This window comes from Podarcis vaucheri (assembly GCF_965113315.1).
Source record: "Podarcis vaucheri genome assembly, chromosome: 13".
NCBI lineage: Eukaryota > Metazoa > Chordata > Lepidosauria > Squamata > Lacertidae > Podarcis > Podarcis vaucheri.
Window position 1 is genome coordinate 16,326,781 of NC_138751.1, and position 11,786 is coordinate 16,338,566.

The window sequence follows — 11,786 nt, forward strand, 5'->3', positions numbered from 1 at the left end:
TTAATGGGCGAACTGCAGAGTAACTTCTTCTCTGGGAAATTGTTTGCAAGACCACAGGTCTTCTCCTTCACATCTCTCATCGAGACAACAGAGTCCTTCAAAACTGTCAACAAACTCATGTAAGACCCCAAGTTAATATCAGTATTCCATTAATGTACAAAATATACCTTTAATTAGCCATCCTAGTTACTATATCATTCCGTCTCCAGCGTCAAACTCAGGCCTGTGCCATTCATATTTCGAAGGCCTTCTAGGGGAATGGATAGCAGCAGAAAAAGGCAAAATAAGGTTTGATTAAATTTATTGTGGCAGGGAGTTCTGTAGAGCCTCAAGTATAAAAACTAAAGGAGCACAAATACCTAAACCTGTTCACTAAGGGAACTGTATGAATTTGCCCTTGGACTTCTTGAGTTCCTCCTCCCCAAGTCCTTCAAGATGTCTAAAAGATGGCTGTGGATGATCTTCACCATCACACCCATTCAAAGTCAGCACCAGCTGAGCCCTGTAGAAAAGCACAAAACAGGAGAGGCTGCATGTGGGAATTGTGGATAGTAGGAGAGGATATATTGATTAAATATTATCCTTCCTAACTCAAGCTAGTGAGTCATACAGCAGAGTTCATTCCCTTCTACACACAGCAGGAAGCTAGGTGTAAGTGGCTCCTGCCCTGCTTTGCTGCTTTAAAGCGAGCTGTGGAGTAGGGAGGGAGGGACAGGCTCACTTTAAAGCAGCAAAGAGGGAGAGGAGCCGTTTACACGAGAGGAGGCTGCTGGGATTCCTGTGTCAGGTCCATCCAGGGGTGTGCTGCCTCCCTGCTCGTCGCTCCTTGAGCGCGCATGCTAAAGAAACATAGAGCTCCTGTCCCTCTCTGTCTCACTCTGATATTATACTGGTAGTTTATTAAATAGTTGAGTACAACATTTGATTCAGAATATCCCCCCCCCCCCGTTTTCCTCCTCTAAAAACTAGGTGCGTCTTATGGTCAGATGCGTCTTATGGAGCAAAAAATATGGTATATTCCTGGTAAGACCCCTTTGATTCCCTCCTAAAATAAAAAAAAACACAAGAGTCTTCATTATAAGTAATGAAATGTTTACTCACATTCAGTTCAAAGTATGATCCCAGAAATAATAATAATAATAATAATAATAATAATAATAATAATAATAATAATAATAATTTATTATTTATACCCTGCCCATCTGGCTGGGTTTCCCCAGCCAATTTGGGCAGCTCCCAACTGAATATTAAAAACACAATACAGCATACAAAACATTATAAGTTCCCTAAACAGGGCTGCCTTCAGATGTCTTTTAAAACTAGAATAGTTGCTTATTTCCTTGACATCTGATGGGAGAGCGTTGCACAGGGCAGGCGCCACTACTGAGAAGGCCCTGTGCCTGGTTCCCTGTAACCTCACTTCTCGCAGTGAGGGAACTGCCAGAAGGCCCTCGGCACTGGATCTCAGTGTCTAGGCTGAACAATGGAGGTGGAGACATTCCTTCAGTTATACAGGACCGAGGCCATTTGGGGCTTTAAAGGTCAGCATCAACACTTTGAATTGTGCTCGGAAACATACTGGAAGCCAATACATGCCTCTCAGGACTAGTGTGGCTTACATCCTTGTAAGGATGGGCCTATGTGCTGCTGGCAGAGAGCCAGCAGACAGCATCAAATGCACCAGGAGCAGTGGCCAAAATAGGAGAGAAGAGATGGTTGCATGACTGGGCCTTTTGTTAGGTCTGCAAGGGTCATGCTCATCTACTTGGTCACATGCAGGGGGAGAAAGCTCCAGACCAGGTGTAACAGGAAATTCTACCTTGGCTGGAGTAACACTTCCTGTGTCCACTCTAGGGAAACAAGAAATGTTGTATTTGACTGCTCCAGTGGATTACATCCCACACTGCAGAGGTAAACAGGAAGGAGTGTCTCATTCTGTTGCCATTTCCAGTCCCTCTAGTTAGTGTGAGGGAGGCAGGGGGCTCAGCCTGAGGCCCAGAGTCCAGCCTGGAGCAGCCCCTGTTGCAATTCTTTCTCCCCACTTCTTCGCTACACTGCAGAAGGAACTCTTCTGGAGATCTCTTCAGCCTGTGAAGCTCTTTGAGGACTTCTTTTCTGCCTTGCTTAGTGCTTGCTGGTTTTGCAGTGCTTCGTTTTTGCTGGACTGTTGAGAGAAAAGTTAGGGTGGGAAGAAGCTGAAAGAAAAGCTGAGGGGACACAGTTAAGTGACAGAGGATCAGGCTTGTTATATATACTGTATATATATATATATATATATATATATATATATATATATATATATATATGAAACAACTGTGAGATTTGGGCAATTTCCTGCCATTCTGTTGTGCTCCCATAACTCTGGTTTTCAGAAATAACTGTGACACTTTTTCTATCAATCTAAAACCAGAACTTATCTGATTTAGGTTGAAAAACCTGTCAGCCTAAAATCCTTGTACGTTTTCTGATAGCTCACTGCTGATGACTGGGGTGTGTGTGTTTAAATGCTGCTCGATTTGGCAGTGGGCGTGCCTGTTCCCTGCTGGTGCAGCCAAAGCAAGCAGTCCCCTTATTTTTAAGACACCTGCTTAGGGAGAGACATCTCCCTCATGCTGCTGGTGCTTGCAATAAGCAAGTTTCTTTCTCCCACTCTTCTCTGGTGATGGACAAACTGGAAAAGGACAAGGCTCAGCCAGCAGCAATTGCTGATTTTGATGGCAATGGATTGAGGATTAATTTTGTAAATTAAAATTTAAACCTCCTGTCCCACACGTGTTTGAGAAACAGGCTGTGAAGCCCTTTTAGCAGAATAAAAAAAACCCCTAACCCTAGGAATTAGGCAATTGCACCTGTTTATTTGTGGTCAGCTGACCTCCCCTTCTTTGTCCTCATTGCTAAGAATGAACCACATGTTTTAGTAAGATAAACAAAAGAGAGCTCATGCAGGGGCAAATACATAATATTATTTCCTTTGTTGGAAATCCCCCCCCCAAGCATTAAGGAAGTGACCTCATACGGTCCCTTCTTTATTGATTAAGGAAGAACTGAAGTCACATAGTACATGCAGTTGGAGTTCCTGTTGTCTCTGTTTGACTTCATTGTGGTCTCATTTCCCTTCCAGTTCATCAAAAAGATATGGATTTCTGTTCTTCAGTACTTTGTAAAGCAGATCCTTGCAATAGCGGTTCCAACTTGGCGCCAGCATGTAGAGCGCCCTCATTTTCTCTTGGTTGGTTCCCTTCGAAGAGATCATTTCATACTGCTCATTATTCAGAATGGTGCCAAGGAGCATATCCAGCACCGCTTCAACGTTGCTGGTCCGCTGGATCAGCTCTTCCCGGTGTTGCTCAATGAAATGTTGTTTTGATGAGACTGGCATTGGATGAGGTGGGCTTGCCTCTGTCAGACAAAAATAAAAGAAAATGCTCTTTTTAAAAAATGGCTTCAGAGGATGTTTCAAGACAGTGAGCTCTAGAGAGAGGTGATCAAAGTAGAAGGCGTAGTTTGTCTTCGAGCTGTCCTGCCTCCCAGACATTTATAGGGATAGAAAATGGCTGAGAATATGAGAAATAACTCATGGCATGTTCCAGAGGCACTGCTGAGGAACAGTGCAGTAGTCTCTATGTAGCCACTAGCAGCTGGAAGAGAGAGAGAGAGACACAGAGAGAATGAGTAGATGCATGAAGCAAGCAGAGACTTCAAGGATGACTTCCAAATCTCACTCTAAAATTTCCCATAGTGAATATGCACCACTCCAGATGTGCAACCCTGGGTAGGCTATTACTGCATTCCTACTGACCTTCTGTTGGGTTAGAAGATTTCAGCTCTTCTGAAAGAGAACAGGGAAGATGCAGTCAGAGAGTGCATGTGTCCTTTTCAAGCTATGGTCTAATCTTGCGGTCTTCCCTTGAGCAAAGCTCACCTTGTCTCACAAAGGCCTCCCAGATGAGTTCATCCCTTTTCTTCTCTATCAGGTTGAAGTGGAACTTATCTTGCCTGTGTTCAGCATAGAGTTCAAGGTACTGCTGCTCCATGTCTGCATGCAAATATTGAAGCTCCAGTTCCTGTGGGAAAGAGGGAAAGCTGTGTGATTATGGCTTAGCCCATGGTCTACCAATTTTAAGGGGAGTAAATAAGAAGAAGAGAGTTTGGATTTGATATCCCGCCTTTCACTCCCCTTCAGGAGTCTCAAAGCGGCTAACATTCTCCTTTCCCTTCCTCCCCCACAACAAACACTCTGAGAGGTGAGTGGGGCTGAGAGACTTCACAGAAGTGTGACTGACCCAAGGTCACCCAGCAGCTGCATGTGGAGGAGCGGAGACGCGAACCCGGTTTCCCAGATTACGTGACTACCGCTCTTAACCACTACACCACATTGGCTCACCAGAGAGAGAAGACCCATTTTTTCTTGCCCACCTCCCTTTAGGTCTATTAGCTCACATGCCCTCTTTTCACCTTTGGGGTAGCCTATCTTGTTCCGGCAAGCACAACAGCTGCAGGACTTGGCTCAGCCTCATAGCACCACCCCACCCATTGCTGCTATCCCTCGTGGGAAGTGCATCCAATAAGAGGTTGAAGGGATCCTGGTATAGCTGTCCCCTTCTCATACCACACAGACTCCCTCCAGGTAACACTTTCCATCATTTTTGCGTCTTACCTTGGGGCAAATTTCAACATCATCTAACTTCTGCACAAAGAAGCGAGAGCCAATCCTCAGAGGCTTGAGGATGACAGAGGGTTTATCCAATCTCCACGAAGGGCATTTCCCTTCTTTCTCATGGACTGTCTGGGAAGCACAAACAGAGTGATTTTTGAGACATGCAAGGGAGATGCCAAGCTGCTAAGCCAATTCCAAGCCTCACTTCAGGGAAGACTTCCAAGTCAACATGCTGCATAACCTGGCATTAAGGTATTTTCTTTACACAATTCGATGACAACACTGTGTCTAGAGAAGAAGACAGTCATTTGGCTTCTGCCCAGCAAAGGAAATGGGTTTATTTTTATACTGGATATTTGAATACTAATGCTGGTGGGGGGCAACTGCTAATGTGGGTTCATGTTTGCTAGAACTTCAATCAATCAATCAATCAATCAATATCAATCAATCAATCAATCAATCAATCAATCAATCCAAGCACACCTTGATGAATGAGTTTGCCCACAGTTATTGCATCTAATTATATTGCAAGTCTCGTGCCACTTAGCAGAGTGAAAGATTCCCAATTACCTTTCTTAGAGAAGAGTCGTTTGGGAGGAGGTATAGGTGGAATTTTTGAGCTGGAACTTCAAGCACTTGATAGAGCAGTGTGATGCAGTGGACCTTCATCTTCCGTTTAAACCAAGGCTTTTTGAAAACTACTCCACGGGAAGAGAACTTGGGGTTTCTCAACACAGCATGACGTGACCCCACTCTGCTTGGCTTTTCTAGACTCATCCCCTCTTCCACAAAATGTCCAATGTAGACTTGGGAGCTGTCCCCATCTGTAAAAAAAGGAACACAAATGGAATATGGGTCAATAATAGGTAGCTTGCTTAGGGCAGTGGCTCTGGAGGTTATCTAAACATTTTTCAAAAAATAATTTTTATTAAGAATTTCATCATAACAAATTATCAAAAACATATCATCTTCATTTCCCCCATTTTCCCCTTCCCCCTCCCCAAGAAAAACCCTCCCTCCCTCCCTCCCTCCCTCCCTCCCTCCCTCCCTCCCTCCCTCCCCCCAAGACTTCCCTCAGCTCCTCTCTCTGATTTTTCAACACATATTATTCTCTGCATAATATAAACTTGTAAAGGTCCTTAATTTATCTGTCTATTATGTTAGCAATAATAAATTTGTGTATGTTTATTCAAAACCTGCCAAGGAGTCCAGTTCATTTTGTTGTTGTTTTAAGTAATTTGTAAAATGTTCCCATTCTTCTTTAAAGCCAGATATCTCCTCCTGCACACTAGCCCTTCTCTTTTCTGCACCAGCCCTCCTGGTAACAGTTCCTTCCTGTTTACCCGCCATCTCTGAGTCAAAACAGGTAATGTTGTACTTGACTGCTCCCAGTGGATTACATCCCACACATGTTATATCGTATTCTTGTTTAGTATTCATTCCTCCAGTTACAGTTATACCATTGGAAGGTTCCCCACCCCCCTACCGTACCTGCAAGGCACAGGAAGTGAGGGAAGTGAACGGCTGCCACAGCCTCGAGTGGATCCGCTTGGATGTTGAGCAAAGGACCAGCGACAGACAACCTCTGTGCATCCCTTCCATTCAGATGCTTGTGCCATGAATCAAAGTGGTATGTTATGGTGACACCCGCTCCCACCTCAAATATGAGATCAATGTAGTAGCACTGAAAGGAGCCAGCCTCAAGGGAGCACAACCTGAATGCAACAAAGAGAAAGATGAAAGGAACAGTGCAGTGGCGTAGCGTGGGTTGTCAGCACCCGGGGCAAGGCAAGTAATTTGCGCCCCCTAACCTGTGGATTTGCGCCCCCTAACTCGTGGATTTGCACCCCCTAACCCTAACCCCCAGATGTTGCGCCCGGTGCGGCCGGCCCCCCCTGCACCCCCCCACGCTACGCCACTGGAACAGTGATCAGTGCAGTTTCCCCTGCTGTTCAGGGACGCGGACTTATAAAAAATATTGGGGGGCCCCGGGAAAGCTCATGAATAATAAATAAGCTCATGAATATGCAAATAATGTGGCGCCGCCTCCTCGTGAGCGAATAGGGGAGAGCGTGCTGCGCCTATTAATCAGCTCCGGAACAGCTGATATGCGGGAAACGCGGGGCTAGTCGGAGAAGAGAGGGCGAGCCCCCTCTGCTCCGGCCCTAAACCGCTGAAACCGCCAGGAGGAAGGAAATTCCCCCCGGCAGTGCCTTGGCAGTGGCGGTGGTGCTGCGAAGCAGCGAGGCAGGAGCCCGGCCCCCGCCCCCAGGGATTCCCTAAACTCGCGGGGGACGGCCGGGGCTCTCCGACTAGGGCGCGCGGCTGGCTGGCTGGCTGGCGAGGGAGCAGGTGGGGAGGAGGCGGGGGATGGCGGCGGCGCTCTGCTGGAAGGGCGCCCGAGATTATTGGGGGGGCTGAGCCCCCCCAAAATTTTTTTTGAGGGGGCTCGAGCCCCCTCAGGCCCCATGGAGTCGGCACTTATGCTGCTGTTCTATTAGATCAGGGGTGGCCAGCTCCCAAGAGACTGTGATCTACTCACAGAGTTAAAAACTGGCAGTGATCTACCCACTTTTTGGGGGTTCAGGCCAAAGTAGCTGAGCTTTTTTCAGGGAGGAGGAAAGCCCCATTTTGGGGGGGGGTGCAGGGGGAAAATGTTGAGCTTTTTTTTAGAGGAGTTGTTAAGGGTTTTTTTGGGGGGAGCTGGTGATCTACCACAGACGTCCAGTGATCTACCGGTAGATCAGGATCTACCTGTTGGACATGACTGTATTAGATGTATCTGTAGCTCATCTCACAACTATTAATATGTACGGCCTGCATGTTCTTCTCATACTAATGACAATGTAGTAAAGGTCAATACCACCTGCATGTTCTGCTTCTTTGCTCTTGGCTCATCTGCATCTGATGCAGCTGTTGTGGGATGTGAAACACAAGAGCAGTTAAGTACAACATTCCTAGAGTGAACATGTTTACACATGGAGAGGAATGATTGTCCAGCCAGCAGATAAACTTCCTGTTTCCTTCTGGGCTGGGACAGACTTCCTTTGTATGTGACTAGAGGTGGGCGTGGCCTCACCTGTGCAGGTAACGACAAAAGCACAGGGCAGGGCAGCCATCTCTCTCTCTGTGACTACTTTTGTCGAAGAAGCAACATCTGCTTAGCCAAAGATGCTCTTTTGGCCTCCAGCCAAGAGAGGACAAAGGGACTGTATGTTTATGGGATAGTTTCCAGGTGTATGTTACTTTTCTAAGCTAAGTCTGCCTTCTGGGATCTGATTGTGAACAGAATGTGAGTAAACTTTTTATACTTTTAAATAAGACTGTGTCGTGTCTTATCTTTTATGAGGGAATAAGGGGGAAATACCAGAACAGTTATTATAGAGGCTTTAGCGAGCCTGAGCAAACACATCTGCTGTGAGTTTAAAAAGGGGAATGTTACCCTGCTAAATTGTGAACTTGTTTACACAACTTGGAAAGGCTATAATCAAACAATATATCCTCTCCTGCATCCCTGAACATTTCCACAGCTGTATGGGTGGCAGACCTATGCAAATAACATATTGGAAGCTGTATGGGGATGAGGAGAGTTGATTAGAAGGGTAAGGATAAGAAAAATATGGGCTCCCTTTGAAAGCTCTTTGCTACACAGTGGCCAAGTATAGGGATGAAGCTTTAAGTAAAGAGAATCTCCCAAGCAAACATCTTGCCACACACACGCAGCATTTTGTCATAGAGAAGTATTTTGGCTACAAGACTGCCCAGGAAGTAAGTAAGGCTTCTTTCGGTACTGGAAAAAAATGCTTTTAAATGCTGGAACTAACAAAAGGTTGTGTGAGTGACTCTTAGTAATTCTCTCAACCAGCCAAATCCAGTGAGCATGGGGAGGGCTCCAGTCTCCCTTCCATTACCATGGCAGATAAGCTTTTCTGTAACAGAATTCACTCACCGCACAATCACAACATGCTGTCACAGATGTAAGCTGGTTATATGAAGACCATGAGACCCCAGAGATGTACCTAGGGTCTTTTGTGCCCTTGCAAGGAGCTGTATCATCAACCCCACCCCCCTGCAAATCACGTTGCCTTTGTGCTGCAGTACGAGAAGGGTGGGAAACTTCTGTGTCTGATCTCTCTGAGATGCCGCCACACACACACACATATACATTGTATATTTCTGGGGCGATTTTGGGTATGCCTCCGTGAGACCCACATTAGTTGAATGTGTTCTGTAGTACCTTTCCCAGAATTGTCAGCAGACAATTCAGTGTTGAAAACATTATTTGAATGCAGAGATTGTAAAAAGATCTCACCTGTAGATTTCATGGTTCCTTTGTGAATCCCAAACCACATCTGGTATGATTCTCTCTGGAAGATCCTGTGGCAAAGCAGTAATGATTAATATTTATGCCATACTGCCCATCCTATCTGAAAATATAGGCATTCTTATCTTCTTGCAGTGCCCTAGTTCCTACACCAAGGAGCACTGCTTGAGTCCCTATAGAAACACTAAATGCTATTTCACAGCATCTGCCTTTGGTGTTTGTTTTGGCAGTGAGCTATAGTATGGTGATTACAGGCATTGTCTTTTCTTTTCTTTTTAATCTAGACTTTTACCCAAAAATGTTTACAGAATATTTGCCATTCTTTCCAAAGATCTCAGTGTACTTACCAAAGGCAGATGTAACCCAAAAATATTAAATTACCTGCACTCTCTAGGTAAGGAAAGATAAGGATGGGTGGGTGTGCAAGGAAGTAGTGAACCAACATTTTGTAGTCATATCAATGCATTTGCATGCAGGTACACACCCTCCTCTTTAGTCAAAGAATTGCCTCCTGCTCCTTCAGACACTGGGGACAGGTTGAAATCTGAAGAATTCTATTGAAACATGGGATTATTGCAAACTGCTAACATCATAGTATAGATCCCACACAGAACATTTCCACGCTATATACAGCAATCACAATAGGAGTGCGTGCAGTTGGCCATTTGCAGCTCACAACAAAAAACAACAACAATTATTTGTGTTGGAGACACCTGTCCATTCCAAGTACAGTGGTACCTCGGTTTACATACGCTTCAGGTTATAGACTCCGCTAACCCAGAAATAGTACCTCAGGTTAAGCACTTTGCTTCAGGATGGGAACAGAAATCATGCTCCGGCGGCGCAGCGGCAGCAGGAGACCCCATTAGCTAAAGTAGTGCTTCAGGTTAAGAACAGTTTCAGGTTAAGAACGAACCTCCTGAACAAATTTAGTACTTAACCTGAGGTACCACTGTAATTCGTGTTGAATAGCAAACCCACAAACTTACCTAAGCTTGAAATTCAAATTCACAAGTTAGGTGTTAAAAGGGGCTAATACAAATCAGGATGAGTCCAGTCCTTTACCTCTCTAGGACACTGGTAGCAAAATACACTTTTCCTGGAATTTGCAGGACTTGTCTTTCGGCACTGCCCTTTCTCTGCAAATAGAGGGGATTCTGATACTTGCACCGAGAACTCAGGAATGCCTGTAAAAACAAGTGATTTATTTTCCCACATGGCTGCTGTGAAAATGAAGAAGCAAACCTTGAAGATTAGACAAATGTGAAGTGAATTTCACCTTGTTCTGCTTGTATGAGGAATAGGGGAAAGGCCTACTGAGTTCAGATTGGGACTGTAAACCTTTGGGTCGTCAGGAAATGGAATGCAAAAAGTAGAGATGGTACTAATTCGGATGTTAACCCAATCTCTTCTCTCTCTCTCTCTCTCTCTCTCTCTCTCTCCTTTCCCCTTTCCGAGGTCCTTACTTGCCCTTCCACGGAGAAGCTTGTCCGCCTGCGGCTGGCAGTCGATGGCCTTCAGCACCTTGGCTGCCACCTCCACGGCACCATCCACATCATAGTGTCTGAGCAGCAGATGGCAGAGAGTCCAAGCACCACGTTCCTGCAGCAGCCAGTCCTGGGTGACCTGGAGATCGCCCATCGGAATGTAGAAATGGCAGAGTTCGCCCTTGAACTTTTTTAGCTCGGACTCATCTAAACTCTCCAGGGTGCACGCCAGGAGACCATAGATGGCTCTATTATAGGTCAAATGGTGACCTGACAGCAGAAATGATTTCATTGGGAGCCCAGAATCCTCTTCAGAAGAGCTCCAAGAATGAACCGCAGGGGCCAGAGACTTCCCCAAGCAGAGGGTACTGCAGTTCCCCACCTGGATGCCTGAAAGGAAGAGGTTTTCTCTCCCAGAGATAAAGTCACCATAGATGTCAGCAGGTTTGTAGGCATCATTGGGGACATAAGGGTTGTATCCTTCAAAGCCCAGAGCACCGAACAAGGGGAAGTGTATTTGCCTCAGTTGGGCTCTTGGCCTTTCAGAGTCATAAGTGCCAGAGTAGTATCCTTCAAGGTCCAGGGCATCCTCCGAGAAGATGTGTTTTTTTCTCTGCAACGCGCCTCTCTCCCCCATTGCGCCCTGCCCCCCCAAAGTCTCTGGGGCGCTCACTGAACGGCGCGAAGGGCTATAGACGGGGAGGATCCACAGCATTCCACCGCCTGCCCTCAGAGATCTTCCAACGACCCTGACCGACTCCTCTCTCCTTACCGGGCTGCTACTTCCTCTTCCCTCGGGCAGAGAAGCTCTGCGCCGATTTCTGTCCTCTGTCTGTGGGCCGCCCGCCCGCATTCTCGGTCGCGTGGCGTGTCGCGTCCGTAGAGAAGGAACCCCGCTTCCGACACCACCGGACTCGACGGCGGGGACGGAGCCCGCGATTGCCGCGAGCACGTTCGAAGGGGCGTCTTCCTGCATCTGATTTTCCCAAGCAGGAGCTCAACCCGCTCTGCTGCTACCTATCAGTCTTGTCCCGCTCTTGCTTCCTCCTAGTCAGAAGGAGGAGTGTCAGAAAAAGCCCGGGGGCGGGCTCCTCTGAGGTCGCTTTCCTATTCGTAGCTGTCAACGTTTCCTTTTTTAAAAGGGAAATTCCGTTATTCAGAATAGGATTCCTCGCAAGAAAAGAGAAAAGCTGACAGCTATTGTTTAGTCGTTTAGTCGTGTCCGACTCTTCGTGACCCCATGCACCAGAGCGCCAGGCACTCTTGTCTTCCACTGCCTCCCGCAGTTTGATCAGACTCATGTTTGTAGCTTCGAGAA

General features: G+C 46.4%; 1 protein-coding gene across 5 annotated transcripts; it reads right to left on the reverse strand.

Annotated features, from left to right (window-relative positions):
- Window positions 1-284: 284 nt before the first annotated feature.
- On the reverse strand, window positions 285-11,690 carry LOC309517118 (NACHT, LRR and PYD domains-containing protein 1a allele 5-like). 5 transcript variants are annotated; one of them, XM_082196181.1, is made up of 10 exons: window positions 10,898-11,690; window positions 10,448-10,858; window positions 10,047-10,168; window positions 8,970-9,034; window positions 6,149-6,372; window positions 5,228-5,481; window positions 4,658-4,786; window positions 3,923-4,064; window positions 3,800-3,829; window positions 2,830-3,399 (listed from the first exon to the last, which is right to left on the reverse strand). In XM_082196181.1, the coding sequence occupies exons 1-10, from the start codon at window positions 11,442-11,444 to the stop codon at window positions 3,107-3,109; spliced, it is 2,217 nt and encodes a 738-aa protein (XP_082052307.1). In that variant the 5' UTR covers window positions 11,445-11,690; the 3' UTR covers window positions 2,830-3,106. The 5 variants fall into 5 exon arrangements, with proteins under 5 accessions (XP_082052308.1, XP_082052307.1, XP_082052305.1 ...); XM_082196182.1 differs by lacking the exon at window positions 2,830-3,399 and adding an exon at window positions 285-502 and having other exon boundaries at window positions 10,448-11,690; XM_082196179.1 differs by having other exon boundaries at window positions 3,800-3,826; window positions 10,448-11,690.
- Window positions 11,691-11,786: the final 96 nt, after the last annotated feature.